General features: G+C 42.5%; 2 protein-coding genes across 3 annotated transcripts in view; both read left to right on the top strand.

The window, feature by feature from the left end:
• Positions 1–161: 161 nt before the first annotated feature.
• Positions 162–9,289, top strand: LOC311352968 (UV excision repair protein RAD23 homolog A-like). 2 transcript variants are annotated; one of them, XM_084472808.1, is made up of 10 exons: positions 162–378; positions 1,042–1,123; positions 1,555–1,634; positions 2,294–2,859; positions 3,433–3,479; positions 3,673–3,800; positions 4,286–4,412; positions 5,833–6,044; positions 7,321–7,473; positions 7,667–9,289. In XM_084472808.1, the coding sequence occupies exons 1-10, from the start codon at positions 310–312 to the stop codon at positions 7,778–7,780; spliced, it is 1,578 nt and encodes a 525-aa protein (XP_084328934.1). In that variant the 5' UTR covers positions 162–309; the 3' UTR covers positions 7,781–9,289. The 2 variants fall into 2 exon arrangements, with proteins under 2 accessions (XP_084328934.1, XP_084328935.1); XM_084472809.1 differs by lacking the exons at positions 7,321–7,473; positions 7,667–9,289 and adding an exon at positions 7,083–7,134.
• A 3,496-nt stretch (positions 9,290–12,785) lies between these two features.
• eps15l1a (epidermal growth factor receptor pathway substrate 15-like 1a) overlaps positions 12,786–22,775 on the top strand; it is a gene marked incomplete at its 5' end in the record, with an annotated part of 31,617 nt that continues 21,627 nt past the window's right edge. Inside the window, 13 exons of the mRNA XM_084473540.1 lie at positions 12,786–12,812; positions 13,715–13,756; positions 14,220–14,309; positions 15,727–15,774; positions 16,088–16,183; positions 16,894–16,962; positions 17,152–17,277; positions 17,573–17,632; positions 18,077–18,319; positions 18,868–19,025; positions 19,746–19,902; positions 20,870–20,932; positions 22,511–22,596. Of these exons, the coding sequence (XP_084329666.1) occupies positions 12,786–12,812; positions 13,715–13,756; positions 14,220–14,309; positions 15,727–15,774; positions 16,088–16,183; positions 16,894–16,962; positions 17,152–17,277; positions 17,573–17,632; positions 18,077–18,319; positions 18,868–19,025; positions 19,746–19,902; positions 20,870–20,932; positions 22,511–22,596 (1,265 nt within the window). The remainder of the gene's footprint in view (positions 12,813–13,714; positions 13,757–14,219; positions 14,310–15,726; positions 15,775–16,087; positions 16,184–16,893; positions 16,963–17,151; positions 17,278–17,572; positions 17,633–18,076; positions 18,320–18,867; positions 19,026–19,745; positions 19,903–20,869; positions 20,933–22,510; positions 22,597–22,775) is intronic.

Raw genomic sequence — 22,775 nt, 5'->3', positions numbered from 1 at the left:
ATAGCCCTATAAATAGACGTTTCATTCCGGTGGTGAGATGCGCTTGTTACGAGCGCACGCAGGCATCAAACCGGACGGACGCGCATAACGGAACCCTATTTTCCGCCCCCAGTGTGCCTTGTCTCAAGCAGCAAGTAGATGGCGTCTGAGCCCACTTCCACTACCCAGCGAGACAGCTGAGTCACACGCACACGCATACAAACCACACAGTCGGAAGGGGAAGGGAACACTAAAGAAATATTTCTGCCCTAGCACGCCGTGTTTTTGGGGTTCCTGACAGCCATTCATTCAACGAACAGTGTCGGAACGATGCAGACGATAACGCTGAAGACCCTTCAGCAGCAAACGTTCAAGATTCAGATAGATCCAGAATGGACGGTGAGTAGAAGTTGGGGGGGCTGAAGTAAACACGAGCAGGTCAGGGGGGACGGAGTCTCTACCACCGGAGGAGGAAGGGCCTAGCTGAGGGCGATTTCATGATCAACACAGGCGTGCTGATTACTTAGTTGTATTTTGTTCAAAGGATCCTATGCTCATTGTTACAAATGTGGCAGGGCGATTTATGAATCGCGTTTTCTGGTAGCGTTTTGTAATCCTGACCTCCCCAGTGTCCCACCGTGAATGACAATGCAATATTTTTTTTTTCTCAATGGATGTAGAAGTATTGTATTGGGCATTGCTGGGCAGACTGACCAGGTGGTTTAAGCTACAGTATGGCACTTTGAGTTGTCTCCTGTGGAATGGGTTATTAGAAAAGGGGATCAGCCCATGCAGCCTTTAGTTTGGCCTACTTCAAATAGACCTGTATACATGGTTAACATTGGGAGTTATTGTCGATAACAGTCTCGATTAGGTTTTATCTCTTCTTTTGTAACCTGTGTTGGACATGCTACATAATGAGAACATTAAATGTCCTTTAATGACTGAATTGAGTTGACTGAGTTGGCCTAAAGTACAATTGTGGGGTTTACCTGGCATATATATATATATATATATATATATATATATATATAATGTTTTACATGTCATTGTATTTCTCAGGTGAAGTCTCTAAAGGAGAAGGTAGAAAAGGAGAAAGGCAAAGAAACCTTCCCGGTGACAGGGCAAAAACTAATCTATGCAGGTGAGCCAGACAATCTATTTTACAGTGGTGACAGTGGCACTAACCAAAAATGTGATTCATAATTTAGCTGGAATTAGACTAATTAAAGCTCATGAATAATCCACCAGTTTTATATTAACCTTTTGAATGGAAATATTTTTTACTGATATGATGAGTGAACAAGTTTATGTCACTGAATGCTATTACACAGATGTTTGAATTTTGGTATAAATTGGTTGTTCTAATTTTCAATATACATAAAAGTCTTTGAATGAAATGCCACACTTAAAGGTAACAATTACAATTGTTGCTGACATTTTGGAGTAATGATTTGACACAGTACTGTTTTTGTTTGTCCACTTTTTATGTTATTGTTGTAATGAAGTTTTTTTTTCTTTGATATATATTTTGAATAGAGATGAAGCGTAATTTATCTTCTTTCTCTGGCACAGGTAAAATTTTGAATGATGACGTTCCCTTGAAAGAGTACAAAATCGATGAGAAAAACTTTGTAGTGGTCATGGTGACAAAGGTAAGGGCTTTTCAGTGTAATACCCTTCCTGCATTCACCTTCTCTGATCCTGTTTAATCGCTGGGTTCCATCATGCCCATTCTGGTTCTGCCTTAATTTGATAAAATATTTGTTATGATACTAATATTACTATAAATATATCATAAGTTCTACATTTCAAAGTATTTGTGAAAGTATTAAGCAGTGTTTTAATAGTTTAAGGGACTGTTACTTGATATGCTTTTATAACCTTGATATGTTTGTAATGTAATAACTTGTATGTAATAATTTGGGGAATCAAACTAAATTCCCATAATGTTTTTGTTGAGTGAGACAAACTCAACAAACTCTTTTCTTGATCACTTTTTTATATTATATATATAGCTCTATACTTTAAATGCACATCACAGAAGATTATAGGGCAATAGAGAAGAGTTTGTTGATATTTTCTCACATTGTTAAGCCCCAATGTGTTCAGGGTGGCATCAGCCCACACATATAATATATATATATATATATATATATATATTGTAGCCTGTAAGCAAACTGAAAATAACAATATGATTTATGCAGAAGACAATAAGATATGTAAAAAAGAAGCAGCCATTTGAATGAACAGTGTCCGTTTCAACCGTAACCTTGAAAAAGTCCATTTGGCCATTTTTATTTTATTTTCCCAGCCCAAACCATCAACTTCTGCACAAACCGCCCCTCAAGCTTCCCCAATGCGCCAGCTCATCCCAGCCCCCTCTCCGACCCCGACAGCAGCTGAGGCCACTGGCCCCAGACAATTGCCTCCGGCAGCAGCAGCAGCAGCAGCACCAGCAGCACCAGCACCAACGACTCCAGTGCCTGCCCTCTCCGTCGCCCAGCTCCCGGGCACCACAAACTCAGCGGCCCCATCCGAAACCCAGACTTCAGCCAGCCCGGCGGGTTCTCTGCCTCCAGGAGCAACGCCAGAGAGGGAGGCACCTCGGAATGAGCCCCCGGCTACAGCTCCAGCCTCTCCCGCTGCCGCTGCAGTCTCTACTTCCTCCGCCTCCCCAGCCTCCACGCAAGGCTTAGTTTCCAAAGACCAGCAAGATGTTAAAGTCACGGAGCAGGCGGTAACGTCGGCCGCTGGTCCGGAGGAGTCCCCTGCCCAGGCCGAGGGCCCCGTCGTGGGTCAACAGCAAGAGGAGAAGCCCCGGGAAGAGAATGAGACTGAACCATCTGACGCGCTGCCAGTCCACTCGGGCGCTTTCGGGTTGGTGAAACATACAGGCAATCATTCTACGTGACATTCGATTACATACTCTTTTAGTAGCACCATATTAAAATAAGACTGGAAATATATTGAGTATTTTTTTGGTCAGTATTTTTTTGTGCAGTTCCCATTGAGAACGTACCCATTGGGCCATTGGGAACGGGCGGATTGCTTGGCCTCTGGTATTGCTGCTTGCAGCTTTCTTGTGGACCGCCTATACGAACAGCTTCACCCTCAACACTGTATTTCCAAGTTTGAATTCAATCGGATGAACGGTTGTGGAAAAAATTGAAGGAATGACATGCATACACCCAAAAGATTTTTACTCCTCTAATTACAGTTGGATTGTTTTAGTCTGTATTTATGCAATCAATCAGTATTATCTATAAACATTACGGTCTTAATTTAGCTATGATTATATATGCTTTTCATTATTGTATTACTATAATAAGCTATGTCTATGACAGCCATTAGCAGTCATAATAGAAAAGCAGATTGGATTGCAGATTGAAAAGCATGTTGTTTCTATTTTTATCTATTAAGTGTTTATTTTTCTTCACATTTCTCTCAAAGGCTTGTGGACGATCTGGATCTGCTAGAGGAGGCTGCTTCAATACTGGGTAACGAATGCATAATCAACTCCTTCGTACTTCAGTCTTCCATCTCCCTCTTCTCTCTAAGCGTTGGTGTTCCCCTCCCTCCGTCCTTCCTCCTCTGTATCTTTGCTCTCCTCAAATCTCTTCCATCCCAATAACATTCTATTGGTCTCCCCTTTTTTTGACGGCCTCCTGATCCTCTCTAACTCCCCCACAGTGACGGGCCAGGCCTATGAGAACCTGGTGTCGGAGATCATGTCCATGGGCTATGAGAGGCAGCAGGTGGTGTCCGCCCTGAGGGCCAGCTTCAACAACCCAGACCGTGCGGTGGAGTATCTTCTCATGGTGAGGGTGACTCATAAGCACTGCAGCCTAGAGTGTCTCCCTGGTGGCACACCACCAGTTTACAGTGTGTCAGAGAGTGGTTAGAGTTGCACGGTACCCCAACAAACAGCCACGAAACACCAACAGATGTAAACAAACCAACAAATGGCCAGTGTGCCATCCTAGTGGTCATTGGCTGTTGTAGGATGAGGTGTTTCTTTTGGCTAACATGCTGAATTGGTTTTGGCCAACTCAGACTACATTCTGTAGGTGGGTGTTGTTGGGGCAGTGAGCAAGCACTTTCTAGAGGGTGAGCTACACTTACTGTTTACCATTTTTATCTAATCAGACACTTGAGCTTATCTACAGGTAGGCTGCAGACTTTGGGGGTTTGAACCAAGAACGTTTCAGCTGGGAGTCTCAAACACCCTGAACCACTAGACTTTCCTCCACCTCCTCCCCGTTGTCTGGTAATGTAAAGAAAGGATCATCAATGTGTGTTGCAGGGTATGCCAGCAGAGCCTACTGGTCTACCTGCACAAGAGCCACTGACACTCAGTGCTCCATCCAACCCCCCTGCCTCCACACCTGCCCCCCCGGATCAACCCCTACAGGCATCAGCACCCCCCAACAGTAAGCACCCACACATACACGCACGCATACATACTGCCACACACGTCCACACACCCACTCACCCATATAAACACCCGTTTGTCAAAGGACAACCAAGGGATTTTTTCAACGTGGACCCTGTTCTCCCATCATTTTGGTTCTAGCTGGCTAAGGTGGACGAAAAACAAACAAATTCTTAGAAGATGTACATTGGCAGGGAGCTATTGCCCCATAGGGCGACATTGCAGCCCAATCATGGCTGAAGCGCTCTTGCTCAATACTGGACCAATGCACCACAAAATGTCCTTTAGACCCAAAATGATGGGAATATAGGGTCCAGGTCCAGGTTGAAAATAAATAATTATTTTATAAGGGATGCACATGGTGTAACGAGAAATGCATAATGGTAAATCATAATCACAACAGTTGGTCTGAGATACATCCGGGTTGTGTCACAGAGTAGCAGTTACTCATTGGACACTTTCTGCTAACATAAGAATTGTATCAGAAAGTGACCGCCTCACTGGTGGTTGGCAGGAAATGGTTTACGAAAAATCCTTTATAACAATTATAATGTATCCTTTCCATGCGCACATTTTCATTATTACACGGTTTGCAAGAGTATGTTAATGTGCCAATATGTCTAAACTCTAGACTACTTTTGTTTTCAATAGCCAGTTCTAGGTACTTGCATAGGAAGACTTTGGCCCAAGCCATTTGACCTGGAGTATGTTTTAATTATAATTGTAATAATGAATAATATTTTATGTTGCAATTTTAGAAATTTACAAAGCAAAAAGTTTGCTGCCACTCGGTACATTTCTGTGTCTGTGTATTGTCTCATATAATCACTATTCCATCCCTACCTGGATATAGTTTAGCTTTGTTTCTCACTGCTCTCTAAAGCTGATTTTACAATTCAGCTTACAGCACATTTGCCAAGACCCACGCTGTGACTCAGAGACACCACTCAGAATTTTGGCAGAGCTGCCTACATTTATTCTTCCATGTCACATTAACGTGTAAACAAGGAGGCATTATAGTGTCTCTGACCCCAGATGTAGGTGAACCTTGAAAATGGTTTGAAAAAGCAATACGTCATATTTTTTCACCTTTCACCTTTTTCACAATACATGTGAAAAAGGTTTTGCAGAGCATTCATTTTATTCTTGTATCTAGCCTTACAAAACAAATCAAAAAAACGACCACGGTTCCATGCTGGACCAATTAGCGATGACTCAAAACAATCCCTTACTTAGAAGGTGACTCCCTGCTAACCCCTGGTAGGAATGCGCATCTTCGCGTACACATAGGTCCAAGACGGGCAAAAGGGGATTGTACAGGTCTCTTGAGCAGAGACGTCACTTCACGGATCTTCACGTCCTGGAGGCAGATGTTTAATTTGGCCTCAACTTGAATGCATGTTGTTCCTCCTCCCCAGCAGGGGCAGCAGTGCCTGTGAATCTTCTCCCTCTGGTCGGTGGTGGTGAAAGTGGTGATATAAGTCCAGGGGGAACAGTGACAGGGAACCCTCTGGAGTTCCTGAGGAGCCAGCCGCAGTTTCAGCAGATGCGGCAGATCATCCAGCAGAACCCCGCTCTGCTACCAGCACTGCTACAACAACTTGGCAGAGACAACCCCCGGCTCCTGCAGGTATTCCCGCCCCACTTTACACTGACTCTTGTGTGTGTGTGTGAGAGAGATTGAGTTTGGGGGACTGCGGTGTTATTGGCCGATAATTGGCGTAAAACGACACACAGGACATTTCACACGAGAGTTCATCCGTGCGAGATAAAGAAGACGCAAGATGAAACACCCACGAAAGTGAAGGGGACTGCGAAGCCTGAGGTTCCGCCATCAAAACCCAGCTTTTCCCGATAGAACCCCTTTGCTGGAAGCGAAAGAGAGCAGTCGTGAAAGCATCAATGGGAAATATTATATTTGTTCTGTCTGTACATATTATGTACAATATATAAAGTATAGTGAATATAAAATGTCCATCAAGTGATAATGTCTCTCAAATTGTTATAGGCTATAGGCTAATACTTAACTGTGGGTCTTGCCACCTCTTCCCATTCAGCCTCTTCCTCATCCCATTTAGACGGCATAGTGCTCTAGTAGCAGCTTCAAGGCTGAGGCTACCTTCCACCACGACTACCTCATGTGACGTCATCGCCGAAAAACATAAAAATAACCGTTACTAACCAAAAACTACAAAAACTGGACTTTAACACCATTTTGGAGACATTTCTAACTTTATATACATATCTTGAGTGCTTTATGTACCCATTAATCAACAGTGGTGTTTAACCTGCACATTGGCCTTTAATACGATAATTGTGCTTGTGTCTGAGATGCACCACACAGAGTTTGACAAGAGTTCTCAACAGCTATTATTTGTTTGTTTGTTTCATTCTATAACTAAAATGAATGTCAATGCTGGCATTATTATGATGTCCTACCTTTTCTCCCATGGGTGGAGGCACCCTCGCACATTCCAGCCCTCACATTGATTTGTGACAACAGAGGATGAGACCCCTTAGAGACCCCCCTAGTTTTTGCGCCAATGCATTTGTCTATACAAATATTTTTACCATTAAGTCATTTAGAGTACTGCTTTATCCATAGAGAATTTAAGATGCATGCCATGTCAAGGAGCAGGTGAAGTTATGTATCTTTTCCTTGCCATAGGGATTCAAACCCAGGCAGAGAGTGTAAAAAAACCCTAACCACAAGATGACCCTGCCCCGTTATCCCATGCAAGGCATTTCCAAAAGTTATATTTTATTCCTAAAAACATTCTTGTACTATTTCCAGATTGCTATACTTTCCACAGCCACACGCAGTCAGGAGTACAATTAATTATTTACAAATCCTGTTTTCCTTTTCTTTATTTGTTCTTACAACTGTCTCTTGTTTTGTTCCCAAGCAAATCACTCAGCACCAGGAGCGCTTTGTCCAGATGCTGAACGAGCCGCGCAGTGGGGGGGATACGCCTGGGGGGGAGGGGGCAGCCGGCCAGGGGTCACCCCAGACCAACTACATCCAGGTGACCCCGCAGGAGAAGGAGGCCATCGAGAGGGTAGGAATGAGGGAATCACTAGTGTGTGCGTGTGTGTGTGCGTGCGCATCTCTGTCTGTCTATGCCTGACTGCTTCTCTAAATATAGTTGTGGCCACAGTTGCCATCCCAGGTGTCAACACGGTGAGCAGCATTAGAGTGTTTGTGTGTGGTGTTTTCCCAAATCCTAAAACGTGTGCATCGTCATGTTTCAGCTAAAAGCCCTGGGCTTCCCCGAGGGATTGGTCATCCAGGCCTACTTCGCCTGCGAGAAGAACGAGAACCTTGCCGCAAACTTCCTGCTCCAGCAGACATGGGACGACGAATGAGCGTCCGGAACGAAGAGAGACCACGCTGCACCACATGATGGGGAAGGAAGGAAAGGACATTTGCAAAGGGGGGAGCTGGGCACTTTGTTCCGGGTAAGGGGATGTGTGTCTACGGCAATGAGGCTGTTGATAGTGATACCGGCAGTCATGGTGAGGTGGTGATGAGGAAAGGATAGTGACATTGAAGGTTTGACACACTGTTTAAGAGCTATCTGTGCTGCGCCGCTGCCGGTTCGCCACACCGATGTGATGATGTCAATATCCCTGGCACTGCATCTCTATTTGCTGCTACTATGATTACTGCTGCCCCCTCCGCTGTCTCGTCACACTCATCATAAGAGAAGCTATGGTTTTGTCATCAAAAGTAACAACGTTTGTCAGATGGGCAATCCAACCATGTGAAATAATGTGGCTGGAAAGTCGTCCTTACATGTGAAAAAGTCATCGTAGACAAACATTAGACAACAGTCACATAACTAATTGGGAACCACAAACAAAAGCCTTCTATAGACAATCATTGAGAAAAAAAAGTAATATCGAGATAAGGCGATTTACATAGTTGCTAGGTGAGGTTCAGTTTGGTGAAATCACCTGGCCCTTATCTGAGCCAATACAATACAGAAACGGTTTGTTGATGTCCCCATATATATATAATATATATATATATATATATATATATATCTATATCTACATCAATATTTATACAAACAAATACACTACAGGATCATGTGTGAGAGGACATGAATGCAGTTGTGTTATGAATGTGATGAAGGCTTAATATCTTGTCATTGACAATATGTCATGTTGGCGTGTTGGTGTTACAATAGACAGATAGTCGTAGACTTCTTATATGAAGTCCAATATTTATATTTGATTTCCCTATTTCAGTTTGTCTTGTGGATTCAATATGGATCTTTATGCTGTAAGCTTGCAGATTGGGCCATTGCTCCTACATGCCTTATATTTTTAAAGAAATTAATGTATGTTTTTTTGCATCTAGTGAGCTTTATTTTACATTTTATTGTTCTTAAACAAGATTGTTTTAAGAGTTTCATATCAATAGAGCTGTAGATGCAGGAAATGAATAAGCCTATGTCTGTAGAAAATGGACTAAAGGGAATTCCAAGAAGTGCTAGAAGCCAAAAGATTGAATAAGACCTTTAAAATAAGCATGTGCTTTGTGTTTTGGTTGCCTTAGTTATTATTTTGTCTGATATTTAACACATTTCAGACTGGAAAATGTTTACTTTGTATGGATGGTATCATACAACAGATGCACATCATTTAGAAAAAGTGCCGTAATTCACCTGATGAACGTTTTCGGTTGCATGAGTTTGTTTTGAAAGGTTATTTATAGCATGGTATAGCAGGATTAGGGTGGTGTGATATTGTATTGAGTCAAAATGTGTTGGTTTTACCACTTTTGTTCATGTGATTTTAAATACAATTATAAATTATAGCCTTAAAATATACCAAGAGGTTTTGCTGAATAGATGTGTAAAAACTTGTTTCGGCATTGTGTAAAATAAATGGCTTTTACAAAGCAAACTAGTAGGCATGGGTCATGCTTCCAGAGGATTCTCTGCAGTTATGTCCTGAATTTGTAATGAGACTGTGTCAGATTATCAGATTGGACGATGCTCCTCTCTTGGGAAGGGTAGAGGGGGTATATATTATATTATATAGTTGTATATATCATTTAAAACTACATGTAAAAGCTTTTATTTACTATATGTATGCAATAAGATTACAGACCACTGAGTGTGTTGAGTTTACATGATGACATGACATACCAGTATGACCTGATAAATGTTAAATCATCAAACCATCATGTGCACCTTACATCTTGCATGAAGGCACACACACACACACACACACACACACACACACACACACACACACACACACACACACACACACACACACACACACACACACACACACACACACAGAGAAGAACACCAAAGAGCTTATCTCCCTCCCTCTCCCTCCCTACAGTTAACTGTATATTATCCTGCATATCATTGTTCTGGCAGACCAGGTCCAAATGTAAGTGTCATGCATACATGACACCGCTGCAGAGTACAAACAATCAGCCAAAACAGTCCCTATATATATATATATATATATATATATATATATATATATATATATAATTTTGTTTTTATTTTTGCATTAAAGCCTGTGCTACACCCCTCCTAGGTGGCTTCCACACTCCACCTAGGAGGCTCTTCTGGGCTCCTCCGAAGACAAAGGACGCAGGGTAGTGATGTTGAAGCCAGTTTATTGTAAGTTTTGCAGAGGGTGATACATGATAGATAGATAGATAGATAGATATAAACTTTATTTATCCCTAGGGGGAATTCAAGGTCCAAGTAGCTTAGAGACATATATACATCACACATAACATACACATACAACATACAACAAGCAGGATTGCAAAAAAGGAAGTTTCTAGGAATACAATCAACAAATAAGAATAAAGATACTATACACTAGACAATAAGGTTAAAGATACTAAGAGAAATATACTAAGTAACAGACAAGGTCCACATTAATGTGCTGAGGCAGTGTGATAAGGGTGACAGGGCAGGGACTAACCCTGTGTAGAGATCTAGGCATGGTTTGGTGAGGTGCAAAGAAGTAAGGCAAGACAGTGCAATTTAAGTCAGTAGACCAGCATTAAATACTAAAAACTAAAAACTAAAAAACAAGTATGGGTAGCAGCACAGATATGGATTGTAAACCAGTGTGTTAAGGTGCAAAGGTAATGCAAGACAGAGCAAGTCTGAGTTAGGAGACCAGAATTAGATATTAAATATTAAATATTAAATATGGGCTAACTAGTTAAGTGAACCTATTATGAGAGGCCTGTGGCAGCGCAGAGATGGATTGAAGATATACAACATTAGATAAATAAATATGGGAAATAAAGTGTACAGTGTACAGTGTAAACATTGGAAGAAAAAATAACAGTCAATAACAAGAAATACTATTGTTTAAAGTGAATTTAGTCCAGGCTGTTTGGAGGGAGGGAGAGGCAGAGCATGAGGGCTAACATAGCCAGTAGACATTTAGGTACAGGACAGTGATGTGATACATAGGATGGATATTATGCAGAGAAGTCTATCTCTTTACCTTTAATTGACAGATTATAAATAATAAATACAGATTATAAATGGCCAGGTGCTCCAAGATCTCTTGCTGAGTGTGTGTGGAGATGGCTGCTTTAACCTGTGCACACTGATTACAAACTAAGCCAGGTGAGGCTGCTTAAATCAGCCATCATCAACACACACTCCCTCATATATATATATATATATATATATATATGTGTGTGTGTGTGTGTGTGTGTGTGTGTGTGTGCGCGTGCGTATGTGTTTATTATGAATTAAGTATTATTTGTATGACTTTTAAATGCTTTAAGGAAGCCCTAAGTTTCTGAATAAGGGGAAGATAAGCTGATATAAATATAAATGATACAGTGCAGGGGTCTGCACTGCACTGCCACACTGCCCCTGCTGATCCCTGCTATTCCCAGTAGGGTCAGTATAGGGTTCCTGACTTAAGCCAGAATTTCAAAAGTGTCATCCCTCACTGGAACACAAGTCGTTCCCATTCAGATCCCGGTTTCAACAGGTGTCACCACCATAATGGGCGCAGTGTTGACGCTGTTCCACGTCTGGGCCATGTTCTGGGCCTTGATGCAGTGGGCTTCATTGTGGAAGGTCTCTCTATTGGCCTGTATCCCTCTCTTCTCCTTCCAGGTGAAGAAGTTCTTGTAATCACTCAAGTATTATTGTTACCTTTCCTAACACCTCGCTTTGCGTCTGCAAAGTGAGGTGTTAATTCTAATTCTGGTGGTAGGTGTAATTCTTGAATTCAAACCGTATAGTCACCGTGCATGAACTGCGCAAGCCAGCCTGAGACAAAAATGATGTAATCACAGTCATGTGACACACCCCTAGAATGAATAGATTCTCAACTTATAGTCTATTGTACACATTATTACCTTAATTAAACAAAATTACAATCCAGCCAACATAATAAGCATGTAAAAGCCATGTAAAGCTTATGTTATTACATGTGCACATGTACAATAGCAATAGCAATATTTTTCAGGTCATGTTATACAAAATAACTGCATGTCCCCACTCATTCCACCAGTCAAATCTATATCCTTCAGTGACCAAAACTTGCTGAGCTAAAATCCCCCAAAACATCAAGAACAAAATACACTTTTTCTTATTACACAGAGATTACACACATCTCTTCTTTTTGTTGTTTTTGTTTGCTTTTAAACCAACATTAACGGATAAACCAATGTCCTGGCACCATTTTGATCCTAATATGGTGTTTACAAACATGTACTGTATGCTAAGAGAGGGTTTCACTTAGGAAATGAATTGCCTTCAATAAGAACCCACTGTCTTCATCGCCATCTTGTGGCTGCACATTGCAATTGCGATCGTTTGACTTCATTCAGTTCTGTTGTGACCTTTCAATAGATTTGTGCTTTTCATTGGTTTGCATTGGCAGTATTGTTTTTATTTGGAGAATCCAATTAAACCTACCTCGTTTTTAAGTACTACATTCCCTTGAACCACTGTACTGTTGGTTAATGATTGTGAGATATAAAAAATGAATAGCATGAGTCATATGTTGGGCTGTTCATTTGAACGTAAGTAGCCTACCTTGGGGCTGCTTGTGTACAGGGCCCAGAATCTCGTGCAACGCCCCTGCTGTGTACATGTGTACAGTTTCCCAAATAGACTGATCCTTCTTTGTTATAATCAGGCACATTATATACTGCCAGGAAAAGGGATTTTGTCCTTTCTGTTTTGTCATTGAGAATTCCCTGGACAGGGTATGACGTGTCGCACATTTTTAGGGGCTCCGAATTATTGACTGACATTGAAAGTAAAAGGAGTGTAATGCGCCGCTTCGCCCACCGGGGGGCGTGTTGTCTTCGGAGGGTGTGTGCGTTCCCGCAGCAACAGGGAAGATGGCAGCCCTCGCATCTCTCACCCAGGTAAAGATGCATTGTTTTACGACAGTACACTCTACCGTTTTGCATTTACTTGCCGTAGCATGACACGCTATTTATTATGCTGTGATATTTTTTATTTTATTTAAATGACCGCGAGTCCGAGCGAGATATCCCCTTTGAACTGCAGCAAGAACGCTTCCAGTCAGCTGGTGCGAAGAGGCCTGACGGTGTTACCGTTAGATAGATAGTGGGGGGGTGAGGGGACGTTAGCTTTAGCTACAGTAAACATTGGGTAGCCTAGCTGCTGCTGCCCAGTGCACTGACACAGCATGAAAGCCATTCAATGCTCAACACCAAATCGTTCAAACCCGTTCCCCCCGTTCAGTCGCTCCATGAAACAGCGAAAGGTGCCCCCCCCGTAGACAGTGGGTTGGGTGGTTGTAGAGAACGCTTCAGCGTTATGAGGGGGCTAACGTTAGCATAGCCTCGGTGTCAGCAGTGTTAGGAGGATGAAGGCAGTGTCTGCTGGGCTCCAGGAGCCGGGGAGCTAGCAAGCTAGCCACCTAAGCTGTGATGAGGGATGCTGCTTGGAGCTTAGCCTGCTTGATGCCCACGTCGGCTCTTCCGACTCGCTATGTCCTTTGCTTTATCAATAGCCTGATAAAAATGGATGTTGCTTGTTATTTTGGTCAAACCATTCCCCTTTCTGAGATGTATACTGTTATTTTGAAATGTAATTATCTAAATGAAAATGCTGGTCCATTAAATGTTTTCATTTAGGTTAATGATTCTAATATTAGATCTTTCCGCTTGCTGTGCTGTCAATTATAATAATTGTCCTTTCTTCTGATTCCGTGTTTAGCACTTGATTGAACTTAATGCCGTGTGTAATAACATATGTTTAGTCATTGTTCGACCTTAACGTCAATCTCTCTTTGCTGTAGTTGTCAAGTGGGAACCCTGTATACGAAAGCTTTTATAGACAGGTAAGCTAGTATAAGAGACTACCCATCAATCCATCCATTTGATCATGCCTGTTCTGGTGGGTGGACACTACAGTAGGATAGGAGAGCCTTTCCCAGTTTGCATATAGTCACTTGCCATTCACATCCCTAGACAGTCCACAGACTTCATCCTTTTAGGAAGGAGCCAGGGCAGCTTTTAGCAGGGAAGGAACTTGACCTGTCTTAGTTGTTATTGGTTTGTATCTAATGTAACAGACAGTTTAGTTGTGGTCAATTCTATAGACCTAATGAAGTGCAGTAGCCCGAATAAAGAAATAGAAAATATGAATAAAATACTTTTGTTTTTTAAACTGGTTCCTTCCTGTGCAAACCAAGTCATATTCTGGGAAATAAATGCAGGCTTCTTTAAATTAGATGAGAGGGTAGATGCCGTACTTTTGACTGTAATGTAGTTATAAAGCTGTATGTGTGTGTTTGTGCCAAGGTTGATCCTGGGAATACAGGACGAGTAGGGCCAACAGAAGCTGCCTTGTTCTTGAAGAAGTCTGGGCTGCCCGACATCACATTGGGAAAGGTGGGTGATTCAGGCAGTGGCTTACGATTTTAGCTCCATGGATTTCTGATAGATAGAAAACAAAAAATTCTGTGTATCAAAAACAAATGTTTATGCCACTTCTTTCTTTTCAGCCGTCCTCTGTAATTTAATTTTCATTGATTCTGGGTCTATTTAGGAATAATATTTTAATTAGTAAATCTAGATTTTTTAAAGTAAATCTAGTACCCTGTTATGATGTTGAGGTCGTCCCTGGTTACTGTGGTAGTCGAGATGTGTCGAACGAGCTGCATATGCAAAACGCTTTGCAATTTAAAAAAAATCAAGTACATTAACAGAAAACACAAACACTGCAAAAAATGCAAAAAAAACACAACACAAATGCAAAATAATTTTCATTTGTTCTGGCCAGCAATAATCATTTCCCTGAAGTCAACATCCATTGACACTTGTTGTGTTGTGGCTTTTGCATTTGTGTTATGGCGGTTGCATTTGTGTCGTGGCTTTTACCTTTCCCATCAATGTGCTTGTGTTGATAGATTTTTAAAGCGTTTTGGATGTGCAGTTTGTTCAACATGTCTCAGCCATCACACACGCTTAGTATATCGCAACAATAGTCACTTTCCTTAATATTCTTTTTTGTTGTCAAGCTTGACATTAGTAGGATTTGTCAGGTAAACAAAGCAGTTGAAGTAGTTGTTTTTGTTTAATTGTAATAATTATGTCCATTAAGTACAACAGAATAACCTGGAAAAATAGAAGCATCAATGTGCAGACAGCCCATACCCTGTAGCAAAATGTTGACCAGCTGAAACCCATCAGTAGGCCTACCTCCCATTAGCGAAGGCAATAGTAGAACTGCTTCAGTGACTAACAAACAAGCATGCAGGCGAGTACTCCCAAAGGACTCTGACAGGAAGACAAGGGAATGGCAATACCTTCATCACTCCCTCCCTGGAACAGATGCAGATTGCTTTCCACCCTCTATGCCCCATTTTTCCATTTTCCATTATTATCAATCCTTATATGAGCTTACATTTATATTGTCATAGTATCCACCTCCTTAATGGCTTTAACTGTTTGGATAGAATTTAACTTCATCGTCCCCGTACCCAAGCTTAAATCTCTGAATATTAAAAACGGATCAGATCACATAGCACCTTTCATAGTTAGGTACAGCATCATGTAATTTCTGTGGATTTCATTGCTAGTAGAACACGGTATTAGCCTCTAATAATACACAGGTGCATGAGGCAAACAAAAGGTTGTTGGGGAGCTGTTAAAGAGTCTTGTTGCGCTGTACCCATCAGAGTATAAAGTAATAAATAATCCAACCTCTCCACTAACTGCACCACTCCTACTTCTCTTGGCAAACTCACATTGGTGGCTTGCCAACGACAATTTGTTGACTCTGCTTGTGTTTGCTTTTATTTTTCAGATCTGGGATTTAGCTGACCCGGATGGCAAAGGCTATCTCGACAAACAGGTAAAATAAAACACACAGACTCACACCATCCTTAACATCAGTTAAGGTTTACTCAGAGCTTGAGTTTGTTTATCATTTGCTTGGATCCCAGACTAACGGAACTGTGGAGCTGAACTGCGTTGACAACCAAATCTCTCGATAGCTCATGTTGGGCATTGCAGTGAATCACCAGCTACTTCAAATCCCTGTCAAAGCCTTTTTGTTGTGTTCAGGTCCCTTGTGGCAGGTTCATACGAGTTGACTCTGTGATGCGTGGATGCAAGCCTGCTAGCCGTTAAATATGAACCTCTGAATCTGTTTTGATCGTTCCCAGGGGTTTTACGTGGCCCTACGGCTGGTGGCGAGCGCTCAGAGCGGACAGGAAGTCAGCCTATCCAGCCTCAACCTCAACGCCCCCCCGCCCAAGTTTGTGAGTTCATCAGGTTCATCTTCAGCAGCTCTAGGGCCTTATGTAGCCTGGTCTGGAAACCACAGTTAATTTTCAACATCTCTGAGGTAGCAGGGTGTGGGAAACCACAGTACATCTTCAGCAGCTCTTAGGCCTTTTGTCACCTGGTGTGGAAACCACAGTTCATCTTCCACAGCGCTTACATTTACATTTAGGGCATTTAGAGCAACTTACAACCATACATATACACATTCACACACCCACAGCGGAGTCAAGCATGCAAGGCGACAACCTAGCAACCTTCTGGTTCCAAGTCAACCCACTCTACCTCCTGAGCTAAGCTGACCTCATGTCCACTGGTGCTGAAACCACATGCTGCTCTTCCACAGCTCTGAGGCCTTACGTACCCTGGTGTGGATACCACATGCTACTCTTATTGTTAGTTAAAAACACTTAACATAACATTCTGTTACCTGCTCTGTAAAGGCATTCCTTTTTTGCATTAGATGTTAAACAAATCACTGTGAAATGTAAAAACAACATAATCTGTCTGGGGGTTGTATTTTTTTGGCCTCCCCTCTCCTTATGTTGTGTCATGCTATATTTTCCCATGTAATTTCCCCCTCTGTGATAATAAAGTCTTCTTATAATAAAAATCTAATCTAATCTAATGTCATGCTATAGGTCAAAATCTGTTGTCTGACACCGTCCTTTTATGGTTTTTCATGCAGAAGGACACTAGCAGCCCATCTCTGAGTAGCACCTCTTCGCTCCCCATCGAGCCTCACTGGGCTGTCAGGGTTGGTACACCACATTGTATCACCTCTCATTCAGTGATGGACTACCTCACAGAAGCTGTAGATGAATGACATGAATAATATATCTGAAAATGAATAGACACAATACAACATGGCGACAGGAGTTGTGATAGTGTGGGGGAACTTAAGTAATTTTCCTTTCCTTAATGTCTGTATGTTTCTAACCTTAAGCCTGAGGAGAAGAGTAAATTTGACGGCATATTTGAAAGCCTGGCGCCGGTCAACGGACTGCTTTCAGGGGAGAAGGTCAAACCGGTCCTCATCAACTCCAAACTACCTCTGGACGTCCTCGGAAAGGTCTGCAATATTGTTTTTTCAATATCCTACAATTTCTTCAGGAGATCAAGATCAGATTGTTCTTTGAATAACAGTCATAACATTTACAGTATACATATGGTTAAGGATTACTGGTAATGTGTATTTTTTAATCTGGGAGAAAGAGTATTTTTTTATTTGACAATGCATTGACTGACAGAGCTGTGATTCACAGCTATTGGGATTGTGGTGTAGTGTTGTGTTACAGTTCTTCCATTTTACGTACAATTGTTCTTTACAACAATCGTAAACAAGCAATCTGTTTTCTAACCTGTAGGTGTGGGACCTCAGTGACATTGATAAAGATGGACACCTGGATAAGGACGAGTTTGCAGTGGTGAGCAAGTCCTTGTTTTTCTGAAGGACCTACACCTCATGTAGGGCAGTTGCCACAATTAGAGTCTGTATTACCAAGGAGCGGTGATATGGTTATAGATGTTTTTGTCTGTAATATAAATTAAGTAAAATGGCTATTCTTTGCTACATTTATGGTGGTATGGCGGTAGCATTGTCACAACTGGGGCTTCCATCATATTAGATTTAACATGTGCATTGACAAACCAACGCCGCTCTCTATGATTTCAGTAATCGTACTATTGCCACTCCCAAAACACCTCCCACTCATGCCACCCAGCCATCCTAGCTAAGGGATCAAGTCTCAATCTTACAAATCGTGACTTAAATGTTTTTGATGAGCGATTTAGCGTCGAAAAGCAGAGTGGTGCGTAGGTGTGTCCTTGTAACCAGAGCCCGGCTCCCCTCTCCCCACCCACCACCCCAGGCCATGCACCTGGTGTACCGCGCACTGGAGAAGGAGCCCGTGCCGGCGCTGCTGCCCTCCTCGCTCATCCCTCCCTCCAAGAGGAAGAGGAGCCTGGGCTCCGTGACCGCCGGGCCCCCCAGCCTCCCGGCCAGCCCGCCCCCGCCCAAGGACTCCCTGCGCTCCACTCCCTCCCACGGCAGCATGAACTCCCTCAACAGCGCGGGCAGTCTGTCTCCCAAACACACGCTCAAATCAGGACAGGTAGCCACACACACACACACACACACACACACACACACACACAGCCAATGTGTTTATGAAGCAGGTAAATTAGTAAATTGTTCATTTCTGCAGTCCAGAACTATTAAAAGAATGCAACACCAAACGTAATACCAAGGACAAATTATAGCTACTTCATACTTCATCACTGAATTCAAATTGTATATCCAACACATGATCTGGTCTCCTATCACACGTTGGAAGCTCTAATTGTCATCTTAAAGTGTAACAGTTAAAGAGTTATAGTCGCCGTGCATGAAATGCAATACAATCTTCCAATCTTAAAACGTTGTCATCGAAAACCAGGGTTCATACAGGGATTTGTTTCGTACCTCTGAAATCACAAAGCTCCACAAGGAGCGTGCACATACTACTCGTCCACATCAATTTTACAGCGAAACAGCGACTACACATGGTATGGCCGTGCAGGGACCATCCCCACGTGACCAACGGCGAATCAGGGGAACTGTAACGCCCGCTTTAGATTTCTCATAGGAAATCGCTTAACCTCCCTTTGCCTCCCCTCCCAGCATACGGTGAACTGGGTGGTCCCTGTGTCAGAGCGCGGTCGCTACGACGACATCTTCCTGAAGACGGATGCCGACATGGACGGCTTCGTCAGCGGCCTGGAGGTCAAGGAGATCTTCATCCACTCTGGCCTTCACCAGAACCTTCTGGCCCACATCTGGTAACGGGGACGCCTGCTTAATCCTTTAAGCCGTTGATAATCTATAGATAGTGCAAACCCTTTTCCCTGATGCGTCATCGTAGAAAAGCACACTATCAAAACACTAAGTCATAACGCTATCATAACACTAATTTTAGGTCTTATGTATTAATGCACGCACTTATTTTATTTTGTATGTCCTGGCACTTAAAAATAGCATTGTGTAGCATATTATCCTAGCTATCTTTGTTGTACACAGGAAATGGGTTAACGTAGCAATTGATGTTCATAGCTATGAACGTCCTTACTGTGCCGACAGAGATATATTGTTGTTTCTCTTTCTTCTGAAAAATGTACTTATTGTAAGTCTTTGGATAAAAGCGTTGGCTAAATGTAATGTTAAGTGTAAATGTCTGCTCCTTTTGGGGACAGGTGCAGCGGTAATAGACGGAACTAGTAGTGATAATTACACACTGACCATGCTGGGGCTCTGGCCACTGTAAATGAAACACACCTATTTACCTACCCAAGGTTAATGCTGGGGGCGACACCTTGGTTTACTCTGCTATAGATATATACTGTATGTTCCTACAATAATAAAAATAAATACTCCAGAGATGCTGTTGTACAACCTTGTGTACAGCGAGTTGAACTGAAAACACTGCAGCTAACCCAGTGCATGTCCTTTGTGGAGCCTGAGCCTCTTCTCATCCTTTTCCCCTTCCCCCCTATGGCCACCAGGGCGCTGGCCGACACCAGGCAGATAGGGAAACTGAGCCGGGAGCAGTTTGCTCTCGCCATGCACCTCATCCAGCAGAAGGTCGGCAAAGGCATCGACCCCCCGCAGTCCCTCACCCCGGACATGATCCCGCCGTCGGAGAGGAGCACCCCTGTGCCCGTGGGTTTCCTTTACAAAACACACCCCACAAGAACAAAGACTGCAGTACCAAGTATAGCAAAATAGCAGAATTGCAGGCAACAACGTATTCCTGGGAATGCTTAGAGTCAACGCTGTACTTGCTTACAAGTTTGCATTATTGGTGTCTTTACCAATAATCGATTGGCAAAATGGCAACTCCTGCACCTCAACACTTAAAGACCGGGTAAACCAAATTCAGTATTTTTCTTCTTATCATATTAATTAGGCCTTAAATGTGTCCCTCAAAACATGTAAAAAATATTTTTCCCATTCATCATTTCCTTGAGGAGCTAGGCCTCAGAGAATGTTCTGTGTGCAGGTTTAAAATGGGCGGGTCTACATCGAGGACCGCGTTACGTAAAGCGGTCCTACTCACATAAACCCGCCCCCTGCTGCCCTCTAGGTATAAATACATTAACCGCGCACTAGCATTCTGTGGTTTCACCCGTCTATGGTTTTACCGCTCACGAGTCTGATTTGAATTGTCAGTTTGCAGCTAGCTTGCCCGTTGGACCTCTCCGGTGATGGGCGTGGTTTCCTGGCCTGCAGCGCACACGCCCCCACCGTCCTGAGCCAGGGATTACTGCTCATTTTTCATCAACTTTGAAGCATAATTTTATATACTTCGCGATTTTTTTAGTCCTTCAAATTTGGCAGGGTGGTTAATAATATATTTTCCTGTGGTATTATAAACTCAAAACCCATAATTATTTTTGGTTTACCCGGTCTTTAACATGCAATATATAGAAAATGTTGGGAAGAGTAACAGCTTACAGTACATTTGATTTTGTCCATAGTTTTAAAGAGTAGACTAGAGAATACCATGATTGTCAATGACATTTGTACCTTTTTGCACCTCTTACGAGAGTAAGACAAGGCATGCTTTTTGCAAATGGTGAAGTGATATGTATGTGATATTGTATTTTGTCTGTTTGTGTGTCATCAGAGTTTGTCTGGCTACATGACCCCAGTGGGATCAGAGATGGTGGCTCTGTCTGAGATGAGAAGGGTAAGTGATATGATTCTCTTCAACTTTCCTCTTCTTTGTCTGCTTTGGCAGCAGACTCACTTGCACATAATTTTTTTATTAACTTGCTCTCACAAATTATACCAAGCCAATCGTCAATCATCCTCTCCACAAGTAGAAGTCTTTCATGTTTTGTATCTGTAATATGTCTCTGGCGATGTGTGTGTCAGTAAATAACTTTACGGTTGAAATGATAATTGACTCATACTTTCATTGGTTAGTGTTGTGTCAGGCTAGGTCAGCAACTACACATGGATGCACGGCTAACCCTACTACTTCACCCAGAAGTTCACTTAAGCTCTTCTGATTCTCTTATTCTCTCACTCTCTCTCACCCTCTTGCTGCTGCTGACGGTTCTATGCCCTCCCCCCCTGTGTTTAATGCTTTTAGGCTTTAATGTACAAGCTCTGGGTAGGTATCACAGAGTGGAACCCACAAATGCTTTCAGTGGCTGTGGGATAGATTAGAGGAAAGCATTTGGGAGGCTTTTCCGGAAACTGCTCTCCTATGCAGTGCAGTCTAGTGCCCACTGGTTACCATCACAATACCTGCACTGTTTTCTTTTTAACAAAAGAATTACAAGGTGCAAAATCTTCAGAAGCCTGTAGAATCAGTCCAAATTTTGGGGTTCTTTATTTTTCATTGAATGATTTTGTACATCTTTCCTCTTACATTTTTATATCGGTGCCATTTCAATGAACATTATAGCTTTCCAAAAACCTTAGAAAAAGTTGCGTCTAGTCACATTAATTTATATGTTGATTAATGAGATCTGCTTAGGAACTTAATTATCATTCAACATTGCCTTTAAGAAATATTATATTGTGATGTAATTGTCATTACGTCCCACAATTGTAACTTTAAAATTAATTATTTTTTACCAGACAAAACTTGTTCAGACACAGAAGTACTTTCTTCTTATTTTCTTATTGTTTTGTGTCTTGAACCTTACAAGGATTGATTAAAGTGGGATTACCCGTTTTCAAAGGACATTTAAGCAGACAAGAACAACATACACACCCTTGTGTCTGGATAGTGTGTTGTGATGACAAACCCTTTGGCTTCTCAAAGTCCTTGTCCCTAATCCTAACCTTCCCACACATGTGGGGGCCCTCCAGTCTGTGTCTCGTCTCCTGTGGTGCTCCAGCCCCAACGTATCCACCAGTGTTCAACCATTCCTCCTTGGCCTTCCTTCGTCCTCTCTTTCCCGCTGATTCCTTGCTGTTCCTAGGGCGGACAGCTCTTGCTTTCCTTTGTTCCTCGTTTCGGAACTGTTTGCCCTCTCCTCTGTCTTTCTCCCGCTGTGTGATGGTTGGACAATGGGCCTTACCTAGCAGACATCTTGGTTCCATCTTGGTTCCATCTTGGTTCATAAAGCTAACTGGATGGGGGAACAATGCAGAATTATGCATTCCCCCACCCAGATAGCTTTAAGAACCAAGATGGCCCACATTGCTCTTTATTCTTTAAAAAGAGCAAATTTCAAATACAAATATTTAAAACCAAATGTTCAGTCTTGGTTTCATTCCATCTCTCTTCTACGGCTGTTTGTCCTTGCAGGACAGCTCCAGTTCGGTAGGCTCTGGGGAGTTCACGGGCATCAAGGACCTGGATGACCTCAGCCAGGAGATCGCTCAGCTCCAGAGGTAAACAAAGCAGCCTCTTTCTGTGTGGCATGCCTTAGGACTAGGACGCATCACCAGCCAGCCACGCAACTGCATCACGCCAGAAACGCTCAAAGACACATTTGGATGATCTCATTTAGGGCTTTTCATGTCCAGGCATGACAAGTGTAATGAAACTTCAATTGAATTCAGTTTTATTT

This window comes from Micromesistius poutassou (assembly GCF_964030765.1).
Source record: "Micromesistius poutassou genome assembly, chromosome: 9".
In the NCBI taxonomy this organism is placed as follows: domain Eukaryota; kingdom Metazoa; phylum Chordata; class Actinopteri; order Gadiformes; family Gadidae; genus Micromesistius; species Micromesistius poutassou.
This window is presented reverse-complemented; position numbering and strand designations above follow the sequence as displayed.